At 41.2% G+C, this 22373-nt stretch overlaps 1 protein-coding gene across 6 annotated transcripts in view; it reads right to left on the bottom strand.

Annotated features, from left to right (window-relative positions):
* REPS2 (RALBP1 associated Eps domain containing 2) overlaps nucleotides 1–20260 on the bottom strand; it is a 213469-nt gene extending 193209 nt beyond the window's left edge. For 3 of the 6 annotated variants that reach the window (XM_049643520.1, XM_049643523.1, XM_049643521.1), the window contains exon 1: nucleotides 19905–20254. In XM_049643520.1, coding sequence (XP_049499477.1) covers nucleotides 19905–20144 — 240 coding nt within the window. In that variant the 5' untranslated portion in view covers nucleotides 20145–20254. Of the gene's footprint in view, nucleotides 1–19904 lie in introns of all 6 variants that reach the window. The other 3 variants (XR_007460453.1, XM_049643524.1, XM_049643519.1) reach the window with 2 other exon arrangements.
* Between the last annotated feature and the right edge of the window lie 2113 nt (nucleotides 20261–22373).

Raw genomic sequence — 22373 nt, 5'->3', positions numbered from 1 at the left:
TCAAACCTAAGACACCATTATTTAGGTAGTACTAAGAAAACACAGCCAAATAAGATAGGACACAATAGTATTACCACTTAGTGTTTATCTTAGAGCTCTTTTACACTTAGATTTTCATTTATCACTCACATATACATAGAAAGGTAAATAAGCAAAACTAGTTGTTCAAGGTTTTCCTAAAACTTCATATTCAGAACTGAACTTCTGTCAATCATTTTGACTAAGAGTGGTCATTGTCCATATTTTTCCATAATGCTGTCCTCTGTGCTATCAACGCCATTTGGCGATGGAGCATTTCTTTTAAAAAATACACAAAAAGAAACTGGAACCATTAGTACTCAGCTCTGAATTTTGTAAAGCTAGACTATTTTTGACTACTATTTTCAATTTGCTGCTAAACACTGAGGGAGCATCCAATTACCAACTCTCTCACGACCTCCACCTTCCATCCATTTGGATCCTAAGAGTTAAGAGTGTGTCACTCTGCACTCCAGTATTGTTTCCCTAGCCACTAACACCCAATCTGACAGGTTTTTTTTAACGTTTATTTATTTTTGAGACAGGGAGAGACAGAGTATGAACTGGGGAGGGTCAGAGAGAGGGAGACACAGAATCTGAAACAGGCTCCAGGCTCTGAGCTGTCAGCACAGAGCCCAACGCGGGGCTCGAACTCACGGACTGCGAGATCATGACCTGAGCCGAAGTCGGCCGCTTAACCGACTGAGCCACCCAGGCGCCCCTCAGTCTGACAGCTTTGATGCAATGTAAGAAACCATTAATTGTGAGATGTCCTAATTTTAAGTACAGGAGGGGGGAATATGTGCCTCAAAAATAAATAAAACAAATCAAGACAGTGCTGTACTAACACAATGACAGAAATGCAGATCAATGGAATAGAATGAGTAGTCCAAACACAATCCCTTATATTTATGTTCAACTGATTTTGGACAAGGGTTCCAAAACCATTCAATGGGGGGAAAAATGATGTTACAACAACTTTGCAACAAATGATACAAAGACAACTGGATATCCATATACAAAAGAATGGAGCTGAACCCCTACCTCACACCAAATACAAGAATTAACTCAAAGTGGATCAAAGACCTAAATTTTTTAAAAGGTTAACTATAAAACTCTTAGAACATAGGAGTAAATCTTTGTGATCTTAGATTAGGCAATGGTTTCTTAAATATGACCCCAAAAACATAAATGATGAAAGCAAAAAGTAAATAGATTACATCAAAATAAAAAAAAAAACTATGCTTCAAAGGACACCATCAAGAAAGTGAAAAGACAACCCACAGAATGAGAGAAAAATTTTGCCAAGTCATTTATGTGATAGGGGACTTGTATAGAAAGAACTACTACAATTCAATATTTTATAAAGCCAAATAACCTAATCTAAAAATGGGCAAAGGATCTAAATAGACATTTCCCTGAAGAATTATAAAGGGCAAATAAGTACATGATAGCATCAACATCATTAGTCACCAGGGGAATACAAATTAAAACCACCATAAGATACCATTTCTTACCCACTAGGATGGCTATAATCGAAAAGACAGACACTAACAAATGTTGGTGAGGATGTGGAGAAATTGGAATTCTCATATATTGCTGATGGGAATGTAGAACGATGAAGCAGCTTTGGAAGAGTCTGGTAGTTCCTCAAAGGAACCAAGAGAAATAAAAGCATACATCCACATAAAAACTTGTACACAAATGTTCACAGCAGCATTATTCGTAATAAACAAAACGTAGAAACAACCCATATGTCCACCAACTAATGAATGGATAAATGAAATGTGGTATATACACACAACCAAATATTATTGAGCCATTAAAAGTACTGATACATGCTACAACATGAACACTGAAAACATTATGCTAAAAAAGCTAGTCACAGGGGGCGCCTGGGTGGCTCAGTCGGTTAAGCGGCCGACTTCGGCTCAGGTCATGATTTCACGCTCCGTGAGTTCAAGCCCCGCGTCGGGCTCTGTGCTGACAGCTCAGCGCCTGGAGCCTGTTTCAGATTCTGTGTCTCCCTCTCTCTGACCCTCCCCCGTTCATGCTCTGTCTCTCTCTGTCTCAAAAATAAATGTTAAAAAAATTTTAAAAAAAAAGCTAGTCACAGATGACCACATATTGTACCATTCCATTTATGTGAAATGTTCAGAACAGACAAAACCATACAGATAGAAAGTGGAGTTGTGGTTGCCTAGGGATAGGAGGACTGTAGCTGACTACTATTGGGTACCCTGTCTGGGGTTTCTTTTTGGGGTGATGAAAATATTCTGGAAATTTACAGTGAATACACTAAAAACTGAATTGTATACGTTAAACGGGTAAGTTGTATAGTATGTGAATTATATCTCAATAAAGCCATTAATTTTAAAAGTGAGAAAACAAGAGACAAAAGAGAAAACAAATTTAAAAAAAATATAACTGCATGAGTGTTCCAAAGCTGATTATGTTAAGTATATCAAAATCCAACAGGATGTATGTAGAAAATGAAATCTTTATCGTATGTAGTATTTATTAAACTAGTGCAATCAGTTCAGGTGGCTTAGTTAGGATTATTAACGTATCAATGTTTATATGGTGGCTGAAAAGCCCAATAGTAGAAAGCAATATAGTTAAAAGTAAATAGAAATGGGGGGATTATAATTACTGACCTAGCAAATAAAATACATTAACTAGTAAAGTGATAAAATCCATTACCCTCATTTGGGAAGGGTTAGGAGTATTTGTTACAATAAAAAACCAATATGGGTATAAAAAGAGCTGAAATTGAACATATGTGAGATATTCTATAGTACATGAAACTCGGCTTGTAAACACTGTAACATTTAGTAGAAAGGAGGAAAATATAATACCCAAAGAGAATTCAAATACATAAATTCAATCTGCTTTTATTACTCAGTGCAATCTCCCATTCTAGATGTAGAATAATATACAGTAGGGGTTGGCAAACTTTGTAAACACTTTAGGTTCTATGGGCTATAAACAGTCTCCGTTACAGCTATTCACCTTGGCCACTCTAGAGCAAAAGCACCCGAATATAATACAGAAACACACAAGTGTGGCTGTGTGCCAATAAAACTGTTTATGGAAGCTGAAATTTGAGTTTCAAATAATTTTCACATGTCATGAAATATTTTTTATTTTTGTCCAAACCATTTAAAAATGTAAAAACCATTCTTAGCTCATTGGCCGTACCAAAAAACAAAATGAAAAAAAAAAAATAGATGACAGGACAGATTTGGCCCACAGACTATTTTGCCATCCCCTGATAGAAGAATGCTTTTCAGTATCAGAAACATGGTACAACAAACTGACAAAAAAGGAGCAACCAAGTCTTACACTGCACAACAATACCTACCAGAAACAAAAAGGCACACTAATAAGTATGCCTCATCTGGAAAATAGTGACAAAAACCATTAAGAATATCTATGGTAATTAAGTTAATTACACACAAAAATTTCTAAGAATATAGTATTGGATGCCCAGAAAGAACTCAAAAACTATTTCCAATATTATTAGCAAAAAGATACTCATGCTGACTCAGAGAGAGAAGACAAAGGCAATGATTCCATTTCTGCAGTAGTACAACACAGACCAGAATTAACAGTGATTACATTTAGGTCTAAAATTCCCTGCCATGGTATTTTCTCAAGAAAATCAAAAATTCTTAAGACTAAATTTTATTTCAGCACCAGGAAGCTGTTATTTACATATAAGACAAGTTTCTAGAAGAGAAGTGAGAACGACAAAATATTTGAGACTTACTGCTCTAAAAAACTACCCAAAGAAGGGGCGCCTGGGTGGCTCAGTCGGCTGAACGTCCAACTTTGGCTCAGGTCATGATCTCACAGTTCAAGAGTTTGAGCCCAACGTCGGGCTCTGTGCTGACAGCTCAGAGACCAGAGCCTGCTATAGATTCTGTCTCCCTCTCTCTCTCTCTGCCCCTCCCCGCTCATGCTCGCTTGCTCTCTCTCTCTCTCTCAGAAACAAATAAACATTAAAAAATTTCAAAAAAAAAATTACCCAAAGGATTCCTCAAAGGAAAAATTAAGACTAGGGTCAAGATTCCATCCTTGGCTACACGTGTGAGGCCAATGCTAAAGCCAGCACCATGAAATGACCTTTACCAAGGATATGTTCCATCTTAGAACCCACAAAAAAAGTCAGTATTCGATAAACAGCTCAGGGCTCATCTATTGCACCTGACCACTTGCTACTTCTCAGTTTCTAAGTACAAGGCACTTTAGCAGAACCATGTGTTCAGGAACTGGAGAATTCTACTACTTGCCCCCAACCCAATCCTCTGTCACACACCCTGCAGCACCAACAGAAAGAGAAGCCATTTACTGATTACCATGAGAAGTACCTGCAAACACTGTATTTACTTGACCTGCAAAGGAAAGCTTCTAAGTCACAAACAGAGCAGCACTACCTGCCTTTTCCAGATAAAACTGCATTTTGAGACAGAAAAGCAAATCGATACTCATTTTGATTTCACAACCTTAAACAATGGAATGCTGACAAAGCACCCTGCTATACATTCACCCAACCACCTGTCACCAGCATCACCCTGAAATACAAAGGGCTATTTTTATGTAGTACACTACAGAGATAGATAATATCCCATTGCCATGGCAACAAGTTTTCCAGAAGATATGCTAGCCCATGAAGAATGCAAAAGAGAACAAAGCTATTTCTTTGCACTTGCCTTTACTTTGCATATATGAGGAAGATTCCAAGTTTTTTTTTAAGGCCTTGGTTTGCTCAATAGGGCCTTAGTAAGTCTGAGCAATGTACAAAGAAATCCTGAGTGGACACATATACACACATAGCTAAATCCCTACAGGAATCTTATCCTTCAGGGAAAGAAAATGCCAAACTAATGCCAGGTCACATCTCCAAATGTTGTAATATACTTTCTACTCCCCTGAATTCATCTCTGGTCCTAGGGCAACCTTTCCCACCATGTGCAGCTACCTCTTAGCAGAATCTCCAAGAGGGTCACTCTGTTTCTGTATTTTTTCCCGGTGCCCTGAACAAGAACAAACACAGCAACCCATGGAAATGTCTCACTCTGATCAAAAAGCACACACATGCCCACATCTGATATCCAAATGCAAAGAGACAACCCTACAGTCTTCAAGGCTTCCCTAAAGAAGTGGAAAGCAGCAGCTCAGACGGACCGGTCGCTCCTGTCCAGTCCCCTCTTGTCCCCGCTGGAAGTATGCACAACCAAGCCCAGCTTGGCACAAATGGACTTCCCTCACCTCCCCCACACCAGCCATGCCCCATTCTCCCTAGGATCTAGGGCAGTCATTCCCAGTCCAGCTTGTAGCCCATGCCGGCTTTTCCTCCATTTATCCCCCAGAGCCACAACCCTTCTTCATCCACCAGACCAGGAGGCTGGTCTCTATAAGCTTCAACACCAAGGCTTCCCTGCCTCTGGCTCCCACTTGGGCACTGTAGCACATCAGACAGCTGGAGACAGAGTTAGTTATTTGTCCCTCAGCCCACCAGCTGCACGCCCCCTCCCACCCGGGGCCATAGTTCTGGCAATGGTTGCATTCTTCTGGACTACTGTTCCTTTAGAGGAACCACACCTTTCACAGCTCCAGCAACAACATTCCATTCCTTGGCCCCTTCTGATCTAGAGACAGCCATGGTTCCTGCTGCTGCTAACCTCTCCATGCCTCCACGTTCCTATATTCAGTAAAACCCTCTGAGCATCCCATTTCCTTCAGGGCCCTGAACAATACATAGCCTTACCCCAATTTCTGTTGGCTTCCTTGGCTTCGAAGTTTAATCGGACTTGACCCTAGACTGTGCCATGCTCTGCTTTACAATACTGAAGCTCCTTAGAAGTCCAAATCCCCTATTCACATCCATAGACTCACCCCTTTAAACAAGAATTCCAACATTTACACAGAATTGCTGTGAAAGCCATAGCCTCTCCATTGAGACATCATCAGGAAACCTCCCTTCTTTAATGTTTCTTTAGAGAGAACGTGCATGCACATGGGGGAGGAACAGAGAGAAAGGGAGAGAGAAAATCCTAAGCAGGCTCCTCACTGTCAGCACAGAGCCCGACTCGATTTCTCAAACCATGAGATCATGACCTGAGCTGAAATCAAGAGTCGGACGCTTAAGCGACTGAGCCACCCAGGCCCCCCTCCCTTTCTTTTTTAATTTGTCTCTTCAATAAAGACTGAATTTCAACACAAATAATTATGAAAAGTATTACCAGAAGTCACTTATCTTTGTGATCATGGGCAAGTTACTGAATCTCTGCGCCTCTATTTTGTTTTCTTCAAACTGGAGGCTGATAATACCTATCTTGTGGCTTGCTTGTGAGAAACAAGATGAGCATTCTACACGTTATAGAACAAGGTGAATTACATGGTAATCAGTAAATAAATGGTAGTGCCTACTATAATTATTATCACATATCTACAACCAGAGTAAATTTTGCCCCAAGGGACATTTGTCACTATCTGGGAACATGTTTGGTTGTAACAACTAGGGGAAGGGCAGATACTGGCATCTACTGGGTAGAGACCAAGGATGTTGCTGGACATTCTATAATGCACAGGACAGCCCCCACAGCAAAGAATAATCTGGCCCAAAGTGTCAACAGTGCCAAAGTGGAGAAACCTTGATATAGAACAAAGAATAAAGTAAAACAATCTAAGACATCCACATGTTAAATTTCATGCATTTTGCTTCCAGTGTCATCTCTCAGTAATAGGACTCTGAATTTACCAGAGTGCATAGCAAGGAAAAGAATTAAAACATTTTAAGACAATTTTACAGGAATCCTAAAAAAAACAAAAAAAACAAAAAAAAAAAAAAAAAAAAAACAAAAAAAAAGCAAGCGCACCAAACATCTGCAGGGGCAAAAACCTGTTCGTGTACAACATCATCTATTTTTCATAAGGCTGACCCTGAACTAAGGGATAAAAAAAGAAATTTTTGCATTACATATGTTCTTCTGAAGGCATCAGGGCAAACATTACACATTTAAGAAAGCCTGCTTTAAAAAAAAAATTCTTAATTGCTGGCATTTATGGGATTTTCTTCAATTAGTCAGGAAATTAACACAGGTGAAACATTTAATTACCCCCCGGAGGCTGAACAAACTTATTTTTCTGTAAACCAAGAGCAAAGTGTTACAAATGAATTAAGTCAAAGCAAATGTTTACTACTAACCTAATATTAACAGCTTCTCCTGGTCCCGAATTAAATTATGAGGAAAGCTGAGTTTCTCCAGTCTGTTAAAATCACTTTTCCTCTCAGGTTCATGTTCTAGCCAGTCTCTGAAGTAGAGATAATAGTGGTAAATAACACAGACCCAAAAGCCAGCTGCCATGTGCTTCACAGGGGCTCCCTGGAATGAAGTGGAGTTGAGTGGGCCAGATAGAAAGGTCAGGAGCAGAGAGAGGGGAGCAGGGACTGCAGGGTGAGGGCCTAGAGGAAGCAGCTGAGCATTCATTCTCTCTGGGCTTCCTTCCCCCTGGCAGGGCTGCCTGGAGGGGGAGGGACCACCGCAGCCTTATGGAATCTCATTCCAGACCCAAACTTGCCAGCAGTGCTGCTGCCATTCTGACTCTGGAAACAATGAACTATGAAGAACTGAAATTCCTAGTGCAGACACCTCGCAACTCTTCTGAGCAAGGCTTCTTAATCGTTTTTTATGCCCCTACCCTTGGGTGGTCTGCATGGACCTCTTCTCAGAATGTTTTTAAATGCATAAAGTTAAACACTTAAAATAGATAGGATATAAAAGAAATATCCCGAAATTTAGCTATCAAAATATTAAAAAGCAAGCTTGTGGTAGTAATGCATGGGTTTAAATATGCATTACTACCTGTGATAACTGTAGTATGATAAAAAAAAAAAAAAGCCTATTTCTACAGGTGATGAAATCACAGGTACGACTACAACTGTGGTTTGTTGCCTGCACACACAATAGAAGGAAATGCCTGGTTTCAGTTAGGGGTTGGTACAAATAAAAATGTATACCTTTCCACATCTAAATCCACAGACCCCTGAAATGGGCCCAGGCCTGCTTTCGTGTATTCCAGGCAGGAGTGGGCATGCAGGGCGTTCATATGTGCTTTTCGGCTTTTTTTCCTGCCTCCTACTAGTTTAGAGGAAAAACAAATTGCCTAAAGACTAAAACTGACAATACATGACAAGGTAATATATTTGCCAGTTCTACTTGGCATAAGAAAATGAATTATGCATGTTTTTTAAAAAGATAAAGAAATTTTAAATGACTGGTTGGGCAAAAACATCCATATTTTCAGGCCCCCAAAAGCTGAACAGAGTAATTTTCTGCTTCAGAAAACTCTGGAAGGCAAGTGAGGTACAAAATTCCTAAGGTGACACATACCCCCAATAATTCTCACTTCCTGGTATCTATGCTTTTGAATTATCCTCTCCCCTTCAGTGTAGACAAAACCTGTGACTTGCTTCTAAACAAGAAACAAAAGTTGTCCACCAAAAGGCGATGAGGGATCACACTCCTCTAAGCCAACTGGAGAAAGAGACTCTCCTTAAAGAAGCCAACAGCCATATTATGAATTGCCTGTGGAAAGAGTCATGTGGCAGGGAACTGCAGGCGGCCTCTGGTAGTTGAAAGCTTCAGTCCTAAAATCACAAGGAACTGAATTCTACTAACAACTACATGAGCTTGGAAGATGTCCCCGAGCTCCACAAAGGAATGCCACCCAGTCAATGCCTTCATTTCAGCATGTGAAATCCTGAGCTGAGGACCCAATTAAGCCATGTCAGGACTCCTGACCAAAAGAAACAATGAGATAATAAATATGTGTTGTTTTAAGGTGCAATTCAAATTTATGCAAGGTCATTATAGAGCAATAGATAATTAATGCAGTAACCAATAGAGAGGATGACCAACCATCCCAATTTGGCTGCGACAGTCCAGCTTTGAAAACAGAGAGTCCCATGCCCCAGGAAACCCCTCAGTCCTGAGCAACCCAAGCTGGTTAGTTGCTGCTACGATCTGAATGTGTGTCCCCCACAAAATACATATATTGAAATCCTAATGCCCAATGTGATGGTATTAGGAGGTAGGGCCTTTGGGAGGTGCTTAGCTCATAAGGGTAGAGCCCTCATGAATGGGATTTAATGACTTATCAAAGAGGCTCCAGAGAGATCCCTACCCCTTTCCACCATGCGAGGACACTGCAAGAAGGTGCCAGCCATGAACCAGGAAAGGGACCCCTCACCAGAAAGCAAACATGCTGGCACCTTGATCTTGGACTACCAGCCTCCAGAACTTTGGGCAACAAATTTCTGTGGTTTATAAACCACCCAATCCGTAGTATTTGTTTTGTTTTTTGCTTTTTTAAGATAAAGTCATATTTATTATAATAGTGTATGACATGTTGCAATCATATATGTTAGATGTTATTTCCCTCCTAGCAGTTTTGTTAAATAGCAGGCAGAGAAAACAAAACTGATCGACTGGTAACAGAGCTTTAAGTGAACAAGGTCTTGGATCATGCTATGTAAGCAATTCCATCTTCAGTTACAGATTTTTCATAGTTCTATAGTTTGTGTGATACTTGTTATAGCAGCCTAAATGGACTTAGTTGTCCACCAAAAGACCATGTACTCAAGAAAAGAATGATGTAGGGGCCCCTGGGGGGCTCAGTTGGTTAAGCGTCCAACTTCAGCTCAGGTCATCATCAGTTCATGAGTTAGAGCCCTGGATTGGGCTCTCTGCTGTCAGCACAGAGCCTGCTTCAGATTTTCCGCCCCCACCCCCCCTCTGCCCCTTCCCAGCTAGTGCTCTCTCTCTCTCTCAAAAATAAACATTTAAAAAAAACTTAAAATCAAATCTTGAAAAAAAAAAGGAAAAAAAGAACAGAATGATATAAATATAAAACCCTAGATACTTGCCTTTGCGAAACAATGAGAAATTTTGAAAAAAATCTGGAAAGGAGCCAAACCCTCTTTAAAAAGTTACTGACAATTAACGAAACAACTCAACATTTCCTGACGACCAATTTTCTATACCCTTAAAGTAGGACAGTCCCCAGTTATGCATGTGAAACTAGGCCAATATTCAAATCCATCTTACATTATTTTTTAAGTAATCTCTAACCCAACTCGAGGCTTGAACTCACAACCTCACCATCAAGAATCTCACGCTCCACCAACAGAACCAGCCCAGGCACCCCCATCTTGTATTTCTAGTCTTCACTTTGCTGCCTTTTCAATCTCCCTGTTGGTTTGTCCAATTATTCTAAATCAGTCTCAAACACGTTCTCTGCCACTAGCTCGATTGTATGGAACCATCATTCAGTCTTGCCATTTGACCAAAGACCACATATACCTTTTCTGCCCATATTAAACCTCTCCATGTTCCCTTCACCTGACCACTCCCAGGTTCCTACTTTAAAGATAAACACTATGAGGGGTACCTGGGTGGCTCAGTTGGCTGAACGTCCGTCCAACTCTTGATTTCAGCTCAGGTCATGATCTCACAGTTTATGAGTTCAAGCCCCGAGTCAGGCTCTGTGCAGACAGCACAGAGCCTGCTTGGGATTCTCTCTCTCTCTCTCTCTCTCTCTCTCTCTCTCTGCCCCTCCCCCACTCATGCGCGCACATGCGCACGCACACACACACACTCAAAATAAACAAACGATTTTTAAAAGTAAAATAAAATTGAGGCACCTGGGTGCCTAGATGGCTCAGTCAGTTGGGTGGCCAACACAGCTCAGATCATGATCTCACCGTTCATGAGTTCGAGGCCCACGTCTGGCCCTGTGCTGACAGCTCACACCCTGGAGCCCGTTTCAGATTCTGTGTCTCCCTCTCTCTTGGTCCCTCCCCTGCTCGCTCGTGTTCTCTCTCTCTCAAAAATAAACATTAAAAACAATGGAGCCTGGGTGGCTCAGTCGGTTAAGCGTCTGACTTTGGCTCAGGTCATGATCTCATGGCTCCTGAGTTCAAGCCCCACGTCCGGTTCTCTGCTGACAGCTCAGAGCCTGGAGCCTGCTTCGGATTCTGTGTCTCGCTTTCTCTCTCTGTCCCTCCCCCAGTCACGCTCTGTCTCTCTCAAAAACAAACAAACATTAAAAAAATTTAAGAATATCAGTGTGTAGAGGGACCTGGGTGGCTCAGTCGGTTAAGCGTCCGACTTCAGCTCAGGTCATGATCTCACAGTCTGTGAGTTCAAGCCCCTCATTGGGCTCTGTGCGGACAGCTCAGAGCCTGAATCCTGCTTCAGATTCTGTGTCTCCCTCTCTCTCTGCCCCTCCCCTGCTCATGCTCTGTCTCTCTCTGTCTCAAAAATAAATAAAAACATTTTTTAAAATTTTTTAAAAAAGAATATCAGTGTGTATTTCACTGCCTATAAAGAAGCTTTTGATATTTGTATGCATTTAGTACAGTCCCCAAGTCATGTGCCATTCTATAGAAATTAAAATGCCACCTATTTTCCTTAGGCATAAAGGCCTCTACAGCACCATAATGATGAGTCATTGTAAGAATAAGTAATGAAGATTTTTAAAAAGGACACATAAACGAACTAGAGCTATATGTGTCCACAAAGATGAATCCCAAAAACCTAACAATGAGAGGAAAAGCGAGTTGCAGAAGGTTACAGAGTAGGAGCTCCTAATTTTAAGTTGAAAAGCCATACAAAATATATTGTTTTAGTGACATACATACACACACACTATACACACACACGATATATACACATATAATAAAAGTATTAACATTTTTTTCAATTCATGCACACCAAATTCAGGACAACAGTAACCTCTGGGGCTGGGAGGGAGGAGAATGGGACCTGAGAAGGAGGTCACAGGAAACCTTCACACTAAATGAACTATTTTACTGATTTGTTGGGTAATCCTCTAAATTTTGCACTCTTCAAGTATTTTTTTAGAAAAGAGTCAACAAGCAACTATAATGCAAATGTCCCTCTTTTAACGAAACAATGGTTTGGCTCTGGAACTTCCTATATCTGCTGGCATTCTTTCTTTTTTACAAAAAAAGAATTACTATCTCAAACAGCATACATTCTTAGTTACTGTTTTAGTGTTCTGGCCTCTATCCCCTTCCAGTGTATGTTACAAAGGGATATGATATAAAGATGCAAAAATAGAAAACTGCTTTATTAGCATTTTTAAAAAATAGTTCTAGCAAATAGTCTAACAATGGGGAAAAGTTCATAAGAATTTGTCTTTTACCCTACAGTTTTCTTTAATGATTAAACAGTTGCTTCAATGAATTACAAGACAACCTTTAAATACGACTTCTTCCCAAAGCTGAGTCCATGCCCAGGAATTTTTTAAAAATCCCCTACTTCTAACAGCTTTATTTTACTTGTTTACCTCAATCAAAGCTGCTTAAATAATCAGACATTATTTATTGGCTTTTTTTCCAATGCAATGATTTCCCCTGGTATTACAGAATCAGCAGTGTTTTATGTCTAAGAGTTAACTATCAAGTCAGAGAAAGATAAATACCATATAATCTCATTTACATGTGGAATCTAAAACCAAGCAAACAAACCTGAATTCATAAATACAGAAGATGGGGGGAGGGGGTGGTGAAAGTGATCAAAAGGTACAAACTTCCAGTTATAAAACAAGTCATGGGGATGTAATGTACAAAATGGTGACTATAAATAATATGATATTGTATATTTGAAAGTTGCTAAGAGAGCATGTCATAAAAATTCTGATCACACACAAAAAAAATTTATAACTATGTGTGGTGACAGATCTAGATTTACTGTGGTGATCATTTCACAAAATATAAAAATATCGAATCATATTGTATACCTGAAACTTGCATTTTTATATAATAGATATTCAATATATAATGTTACATGTTCATTATATCCCAATTTAAAAAATAGACTATTTCAAAACAAAAGAGTTAACTATCATTAAAATGAAAACAAATTATGACTACTTCAAATATGCACAGCATTCCCCGAGACTAACACATTATACTAACAGAAAGATATAAGCCTATATAGGGGTGCCTGGGTGGCTCAGTCAGTTGAGTGTCTGACTTCCAGCCCAGGTCATGATCTCACGGTTCATGGGTTCAAGCCCCTCATTAGGCTCTGTGTTGACAGCTCAGAGCCTGGACCCTGCTTTGGGTTCTGTGTCTCCCTCTCTGCCCCCCCCCCCCCCCCGCCCCGCTCATACTCTGTCTCTGTCTCTCTCCCTCTCAAAAATACAGTAAACATTTAAAAATTGTTATAAATAAGTCTGTATAGTTTATTGAAGTCTATATATAGTTTATATAAGTTTATGTAAGTCTGTATAGTTTACATAAGTCTATATAGTTTAAATTCATCAAATACAATACTTGCTAGTTAAGGTAGATATTTTATTCCTAAAGGTTATATTTCCTTTTTTCTTTTTTTTTTTTTTTTTTTGAAAGAGAGAACATGTGCGAGTGGAGGAGAGGGGCAGAAGAACAGGGGGAGAGAGAATCACAAGCAGGCTCCATGCCCAGTGCAGAGTCCAATGCACAGAGCTCAAGGCAGGGCTTGATCTCAGGACCCCAAGATCACAACCTGAGCTGAAATCAAGAGATGGACACTTAACTGACTAAACCACCCGGATGCCCCTCTTTTTTTTTTTTAGGTCAACTCTACACCCAATGTGGGGCTTGAACTCATCACCCCTAGATCAAGTCACATGCTCTACCAACTGAGCCAGCCAAGTGCCCCTCTAAAGGTTATATTTTAAAATGTCTCATAATCAAATAAACTGAAGAATAAAAAACATTTACGTTGGAATGTAAATTCCATGAAGACAGGGATTTGTGTTTGATTCATTGCTGTAACCTCAGGACCAAGAACTGTGAAGTTATGTGCAATCGATACTCAAATACATGTCAAACCTAAACCTGATTCCCACCACACTACCCTATACCTTCTAGTAAAATGCTGGCCTTTCAATACCAATAAAATACTTCCCAAGTGAGAAACCAATCACTCTAACATTTGTAGTTCTTTGTCTTAAAAACTGTTACTCAGATAGCCATATTTTCTTTTTCTAATTTTAAAGGGTTTTGTTCTAACATTTTTCAACTAGTACTGAAATCTGGCTTCTAAAATAAATCAGCACATGAATACAAATACTCTAAGGGTACCTGGGTGGCTCAGTTAAGCGTCCGACTTCATCTCAGGTCATGATCTCGCCATTTGTGAGTTGGAGCCCTGCATCGGGCTCTGTGCTGACAGCTCAGGGCCTGGAGCCTGCTTTGGATTCTGTGTATCTCTCTCTGCCCCTCCCCCACTCATGCTCTTTGTCTCTCCTTCAAAAATAAATAAACATTTTTTTAAAAATTTAATAATACTCTAAAAGTAAAGACCAAAAGGCCTTTTTTTAAAATAGGCTACTATAATGCATTAAAATATAATTCAAGGGGCGCCTGGGTGGCTCAGTCAGTTGAGCGTCCGACTTCAGCTCAGGTCACTATCTCGCGGTCGGCGAGTTCAAGCCCCGCGTTGGGCTCTGGGCTGATGGCTCAGAGCCTGGAGCCTGCTTCCGATTCTGTGTCTCCCTCTCTCTCTGCCCCTCCCCCGTTCATGCTCTGTCTCTCTCTGTCTCAAAAATAAATAAACGTTAAAAAAATTTTTTTTAAATAAATAAAATAAAATAAAATAAAATAAAATAAAATAAAATAAAATAAAATATAATTCAAGATGGCAAATAAGCATATGACATGATGCTCAACATCAGGTCATTAGGGAATTGCAAATTAAAACAACAATGAGATATCACGGCATTCCTACGGTCAAAATCAAAACCACTGATATCATTAAATGCTGGTGAGAATGTGGAGAAACATGAACTCTCATTCATTGCTGGGAGGAATTGCAAAATGGTACAGCCATTTCAGAAGATGGTTTGGCAGGTTCCCAAAAAACTAAAGATACTCTTACTGTATGATCCAGCAATCACACTCCTTGGTAATTACCCAAAGGAATTCAAAACTTGAAGTCCACACAAAAACCTGCACACAGATATTTATACCAAGTTGATCCATAACTGCCAAAACTTGAAAGCAACTAAGACATCTTCCAGTTGATGAATGGATAAACTGTGGTACATCCAGACAATGGAGTATTTATTCAGTACTAAAAAGAAATGAGCCATCAGGCTATGAAAAGACATGGAGGAATCTTAAATGCATATTATTAATGAAAGAGGCCAATCTGAAAAAATTACATACTGTGTTTTTCCAACTATATGACATTCTGAAAAATGTAAAACTATGGAGACAGTAAAAGTACCAGTGGCTGCCTGGGGTTGGGCATAAAAGGAAGGGATGACTAGGCAGAGCAAAGAGGATTTTTAGGGCAGTGAAACTATTCTGTACACACTCATGTCATTATACATTTGTCCAAACCCATACTATGTTCAACACCACAAGTGAACCATAATGTAAACTATGGACTCTAGTTGATTATTGATATGTCAATGTAGGCTCACCAACGGTAACAAATGTACTACTCTGGAGGGGAGTATTCCTAACGGGGGAGGCAGTATGTGTGTGTGGCCAGGGTGTATATGGAAACACTATGTACCTTTCCCTCAATTTTGCTATGAAACTAAAACCGTTCTAAAAAATTAAGTCTTAATAAATATATATTTTTAGTAATTTTTTTATGTTTATTTATTTTTGAGAGATAGAGAATGCAAGTGGGGTAGGGGCAGAGAGAGAGGAAGACAGAGAATCCAAAGCAGGTCCCCATACTGCCAGCACAAAATCCAACATGGGGCTCGAACCTGCAAACCGGGAGATCATGACCTGAGCTGAAGTCAGATGCTCAACCGACTGAGTCACCCAGGCACCCCAATAAATAAATAAATAAATATATATATATATATATATATATATATATTTTTTTATCACAGAATGTACAACACCCAGAGCGAACCTTAATGCAAACGATGGACTTTGGGCAATAATGGTATCTCAATGTCGATTGTAACAAACATACCAACCTGGTGAGGGATGTTGATAATGGGGGAGGCTGTGCACGTGTGCTAGAAGGTGATATATGGGAATTCTCTGTGCCTTCCCCACAATTTTGCTGTGAACCTAAAACTGCTCTGAAAAAAATTAATTTATATATATATATATTTCAACAGAAAAAAAAATCCCTAAGATAACTCACTTCCATGACAAGTAACAGGTATAGTTTATTTTTACTTTACAAAATTAAGTATTTAAAAAAAATTTAACACTTATTTTTGAGACACAGAGAGAGACAGAGTGTGAGCAGGGGAGGGGCAAAGAGAGGGGGAGACACAGAATAGGAAACAGGCTCCAGGCTCTGAGCTATCAGCACAGAGCCCAACGTGGGGCTCAAACTCAAGAACTGTGAGATCGTGACCTGAGCTGAAGTTGGACAATTAACCGACTAAGCCACCCAGGCGCCCAGTAAAAAATTAAGTATTTCTGAAAAACACTTACTCCGGGTAAGACTTACGCCCTGCCTGAAACATTATGGCAATTTTTTTAAGTTTATTTATTTTGAGAGAAAGAAGGAAAAAAAAAAAACACTAGGCAGGGAGGGGCACAGAGAGGGAGAGACAGAATCCCAAGCAGGCTTCGAGCCATCAGTGCAGAAACTGACATGGGGCTTGAACTCAGGAACCCATGAGATCATGACCTGAGATGAAATCAAGAGTCAGATGCTTAACCGCTTATCCAACTGAGCTACCCAGGCGCCCTTCATTATGGTAATCTTAATTGTATGCTTATTAAAAAAATAATAATCTGGCTGTTACCATAGAAACTACCAGGGATGGTAGCGCCATGATTTGAGCAGTTATACCTGTTGGTCCACTTAATTCTGAACTTACAAGTTCCTGTTTAAGGGAAAGGCTAAAAACGTCCACATTTGTTTTAAAGAATGGCTAATACACTCATGGGGAAATGCAAATTGAGTTAAATGGAGCACACACGAGCGCACACACACATCAAAATATGACATGCCATGCCACACCCCACCCCACCCCACCCAAATGGTTGGTAAAAATTAGGTGGCTACTGGCTGCTAGCTTTGTTTGAATCTCTCTGATTACATTTCCCTGTCCAGGATGCCTTTGATGTTAATTTTCACCTGTATGAAGAATACTGGATAATTGCAATTGTTAGGTTAATGGGGAAGATGTATTTTGTTTTGCTGAGCTGAATAAGAGAGCTTAAAGCTCTGAGAAATTACTGCAAGAAAACTTCTAGGCCTCTCCCCCTTTGCCGATATCTGAAACAGTCTTCTGCAAGCAGAAGACATCAAGAATATAACCTCATGGGGCGCCTGGGTGGCTCAGTCAGATAAATATCTGACTTCAGCTCGGGTCATGATCTCACGGTTCGTGGGTTCAAGCCCCACATCGGGCTCTGTGCTGACACTTCAGAGCCTGGAGACTGCTTGGGATTCTGCGCCTCCCTCCCTCTCTCTCTGTCCCTCACCCGTTGGCATTCATTAGATCTCTCTCTCAAGAATAAATAAACATTAAAATTTTTTTTTAAAAAAAGGATATAACCTCGTTCATGCAAATGCACTGTGACTTGGGTTCTTTCTAAATCATATATACCTAAAGGGAACATGGATTCTAACACCAGGAAAGCCTCCTCCCCAATTCCTTAGGAGTGGTAAACCAACTCATTCACATTTAACATGCCCACCTTCTTTTACCACATTCCATGTATTACTGACTACAAAATAAGCCTTAACAGATGCCCAGCTGTCATTTATTTGCTGTATGGACTCAATCACTTATTTCTTTTTCAGTTAAGAAGCTGTAACAGCATTTAATATATTTATATGCTTGGGAATATTCTGAGGGCCACAAGTAATGACCATGGTTTGTGTTTTAATACACTTTTTGTCTACCTAGTTCAGCTCAACCATGGAATGGTAACCGCAAAACTTTCTGCATATCAAGGACTTTTTTTTAAGGTTTTTTGGTTGTTTTTTTTTTTGAGACAGAGAGAGGGAGAGAGAGAATCCAAAGCAGACTCCATGCTGTCAGTCCGGAGCCTGACACGAGGCTCGAACTCACAGTAAGATCATGACCTGAGCCAAAACCAAGGGTCCAATACTCAACCAACTGAACCACCCAGGTGCCCCTAATCAAGAACTTCTTTAAGGCATAAACAGCCATGCTAAGTTCTATGAATACTAATTACATTTTCAGAAATCCCCTCTAAAAGGTCAAAGATTACAGAATGGCTAAAGTTATGCTCACAAACATATAGGCATATGTATGCTCCAGTAGTATAAAGCACAAAACAAACCTTACAAACACAGTGATATTGCAAGTGAACCATAAAACCCTCACTAATCCTGTGGAACTAGATTCTAAAATACCACTCCCCACTCTAAATATTCAATCGATGTTAACTTTCATACTAACTACTGCTTTTAAGAAAAGCTTCGTTTCCATGCACCCTAATGTTTATAGCAACATTCTTTACAACAGCCAAGATATGGAAGCAGCCCAAGTGTCCCTCAATTGATGAATGGATAAAGAAGATGTGAGATACAGATATAACATACTGTCATAAAAAGGAATGAAATCTTTCCATTTAAGAGTATAATGCTAAGTGAAATAAGTGAAAGAAAAATACCATATGATTTCACTCATATGTGGAATTTAAGAAACAAAACAAATGAGCAAAGGGGAAAAGGAGAGAGAAATCAAGAAACAGACTCTAAATTATAGAAAACAAACAGAGGGGAGGGGGTTGGGGGATGGGGTGAAATAGGTGATGGGGATTAAGGAGTGCACTTGTCCTGATGAGCACAGGGTGATGTATGGAAGTGTTGAATTACTATATTGTACACATGAAACTAATTTAACGCTGTATGTTAATTACTGGAATTAAAAACTTTAAAAAAATAATTTTAAAAAGCTTCAATTCACGTTTGAGGCTTCATATTAAGAATCTTACTGTGAAAACCTGGTGACATCAAAAGATAATGCTTACCAAGTAGTCCTTCTCCAAGCAAAGCACAAAATAAAGCATCTGCTGTGGACTATCCCCTCCTCCTTTTCCAGGTATAGAGCAGTCAAAAGGAGATAGCTATGATACACATTACTTTCCAGTTCTATTTCAAGTCCAAGTAGTAAGATGGGAAACTACAGCTGTCCCCCATGGTGGACATCTGGGGTCCATCTCTAGCCCTAAACAGTAAGCTTGGCTTTGCCTTGACAAACGTCCTCTTGCAGCCCTTTGTCCCTGCTCTGCAACTTATTAAGGCTTTCCAGTTTAATACCAAAATTCAGAAATACGTTAGTAAGCAAATACATATAGATGGGTATACGTTTACATGTATAGAGGGCGAACAACATTCAGTTCTGGGCCCCCTGCTCTACATACATACATACATACATACATACATACACACACACACACACACACACACACACACACACTTCAAGTTCAAATCCCAGCAAGGCACCCCGGGCGCCTACCCCTTTCTACTCACCCAGCAGAGGGAAAAGCAGGAGCAGCGAGCAGAGGTTAAACCAAACACCAGCCAAAACAAACACCACTTCCAGAACAAGGCAAACTTTGGGTCTGGGCGGCTGCAGAGCCCCAGCAATGGCCGGGGGAGGGGAAGGAGTGTCAGTCTGTCTCAGGAGAAGAAGACGGGGAGCGCACCCAGCACTCCTGAGCTGAGGAGGAGGCTGGTGTGTTCCCCGGGGGACAAGGGCGTCGCCACCATCCCCGACTTCGACCTGGCCGAGGCGTCCAGGTCCCTGGGCAGCCCCATCGCCCCACCCCGCCCCCTTGTCCCCACAGAAATGGTCCCCACAGACCGTCAGTGGCAAGATGAGCGGGGACTTACCTGGTGCAACGTCTCGGCGGGCAGCTGTGACGCCCGGAATAGGTCGGCCACAGGGCCCGCGGCTGCGGTGGCCGCGCTGGGGACGGCTCTGGCGGTCTCAGGGGGCCCGGACCCGGGGCCCCCGCCTGCGGCGCCGGCGGCGGCGCAACGCGCGAAGAGCTCGGAGTAGCACTGCTGCTCGCCCTCGCTCAGCAGCAGAGGCGGCCCAGAGCCGCAGCCCCCGCCCGCCGCCGCCTCCATGGGGCCTGGAAGGGAGTCCGGGGGAGCACCGTCACCGGCTAAGTAACCGCCGCCTTCGCCTCAGTCTCCGCCGCCTCGGTCTCGGTCTCGGCCTTGGCCGCCGCCGCCGCCGCCACCGCCCCCACGCCCCGCAGCTGCCGCGCCGCCGTTTCCTCCCGGCGCGCGCCGGCCCCGCCCCCGGACTTGAATGTTGTGCCTCCGCCGCGCGGCACATGGAGACAGGCGCGGGACGGACCAATCGCAGCCTGGGATCGCACCCCGGCCCCGCCCCCGCCGTCCGCCCCGCCCCGCGCCCCGCCAGGTAACTAACTCCGCGGGCCGCCCTCCTCGCAGCCGGTCACCTGCCCCGCCCGCACTCCCCAGGCCTGGAGGGCGGGGGCCAGTCCCAGGCGCGCCCACCCAGCCTGGGAGAGGTGCCTTTGGCTCTCCGCCCCGGCTGGGAAGGGAGGCATCTAGACCCACCTGGAGTATGGCGCTTTTCAGGGGGCGGAGAAAACTGTGATTTCTCCCTAGAATGCTGGAGCAGGTGCGGCGCCCTTCGCAGAAAAGGGAGAAGGCATTAGAAATTAAGATTCCCTTTTTTTCATAGCAGCGGTGCTTGAGTCCTGAAAAGCTGGAGGACAGAGATCTCCATCCGAACTGGATCCCAGTGACTCCCCATGGTGTTCACGGTGCTGAGGTTAGGCCACTTTCTCAGGCATGGCTCAAACCTGGAGTTGAGTCTTAAAAAGGAATAGCATCAGTTAGTATTAAATACTAGAGCAATAAGAGTAAAAAGGGTCTTGGGAAGAATTGTATATATGTATATATATATATATATACACACAAATGTATATATAATATACATATACATAATATGCATATACTATATGCATATATTTTTGTATACATATGTATACATATGTATACGTATATGTGTGTATATATATATGTGTGTGTGTATATATATATATATATATATATATATATAAAGCCGTACTGGGAAACACTAACCCAAAGAAAAAAAAAATGAGTCCAGCGTTAAGCACTAATAAAAAATATATTTTAGAATTTACTAAAGAGGTATTTAAAACTTTCACCCCAAATAATTTTAATTAAAAACAAAAAACGATCTCAAGAGGGGCGCCTGAGTGACTCCGTCAGTTAAGCCTCTGACTTCCACTCAGGTAATGATCTCACGGGTCCGAGTTCAAGCCGCATTGGGCTCTCTGCTGTCAGCGCAGAGCCCGCTTTGGATCCTCTGTCCCCCACTCTTCTCTCTGCCCCTCCCCTGCTGATTTTCTCTCTCTCTCTCTTTCTCTCTCTCTCTCAAAATAAATAAACTTTAAAAAATACCGATCTCAAGAAATAGTACTCATGATAACAAATATACTTTGATATTTTGGTCAACTAAAACAAGGAGAAAGGACAGGAAGATGGGAAAAAATCAGCAGATGGCAAAGGGGGGAGAATACATAAGAAAAATTATGGGGGGCACCTGGCTGGCTTAGTTGGTAGAACATAGAACTTTTGTTGATCTTGGTGTCATGAGTCCAAGCCCCACGTTGGGAGTAGAGCTTACTTAAATAAATGGGTTTTTTAAATGAGAAGAAAAATTATATCAATTCATAAGTGATTGCCAAAGTAAGATTTTCCTTTTGGAATCTAAAGAAATGAAATAGAGAAGAGGATCCACTCCAAAAGGAGGAAGTTCTTATCTCTTCACTAAGATTTCCTTATACCACATTTTGCTTTAGACCTGCCAGGAGATAAGAGAGCAGCAAACTTGTGGACAAGGGTATAGAAAGGGTAGGTAAGTAAGGAGCAGCAAAAACTAATAATTTACATGGGGAATTTCCATTTCAAAATCTCACCACCACTGTATTTTCCACAACCGTAATGTGAGGTATAATAATACCTGACATTCATATAGTGCAAAGCTACATTATCTCCTTTAAGCCTCACGGTAACTCTCTGAGGTAGGTTGGGAAAACATTTTCATCTTCATTTTGCAGATGAGAAAATGGATACAGAGATGGTGTGATTTACCACTGAATACTAGATTCGGAGCTGCTCTTCATTACTCAACTCAGTTGAATAAATTTGACAGATATTCATCAGCACCACAGATCCTGCAGAAATGCCTGGAAAGTCTTACATCTGTGCCTATCCATCAAACAACACTTACTGGTAGAACAGGAAGTATTAACTGTATCCCTGCTGGAGTATTGTGAGTGATTAAAAAAAAAA

The sequence above is a fragment of the Panthera uncia genome, chromosome X, assembly GCF_023721935.1.
Source record: "Panthera uncia isolate 11264 chromosome X, Puncia_PCG_1.0, whole genome shotgun sequence".
Taxonomy (NCBI): domain Eukaryota; kingdom Metazoa; phylum Chordata; class Mammalia; order Carnivora; family Felidae; genus Panthera; species Panthera uncia.
This window is presented reverse-complemented; position numbering and strand designations above follow the sequence as displayed.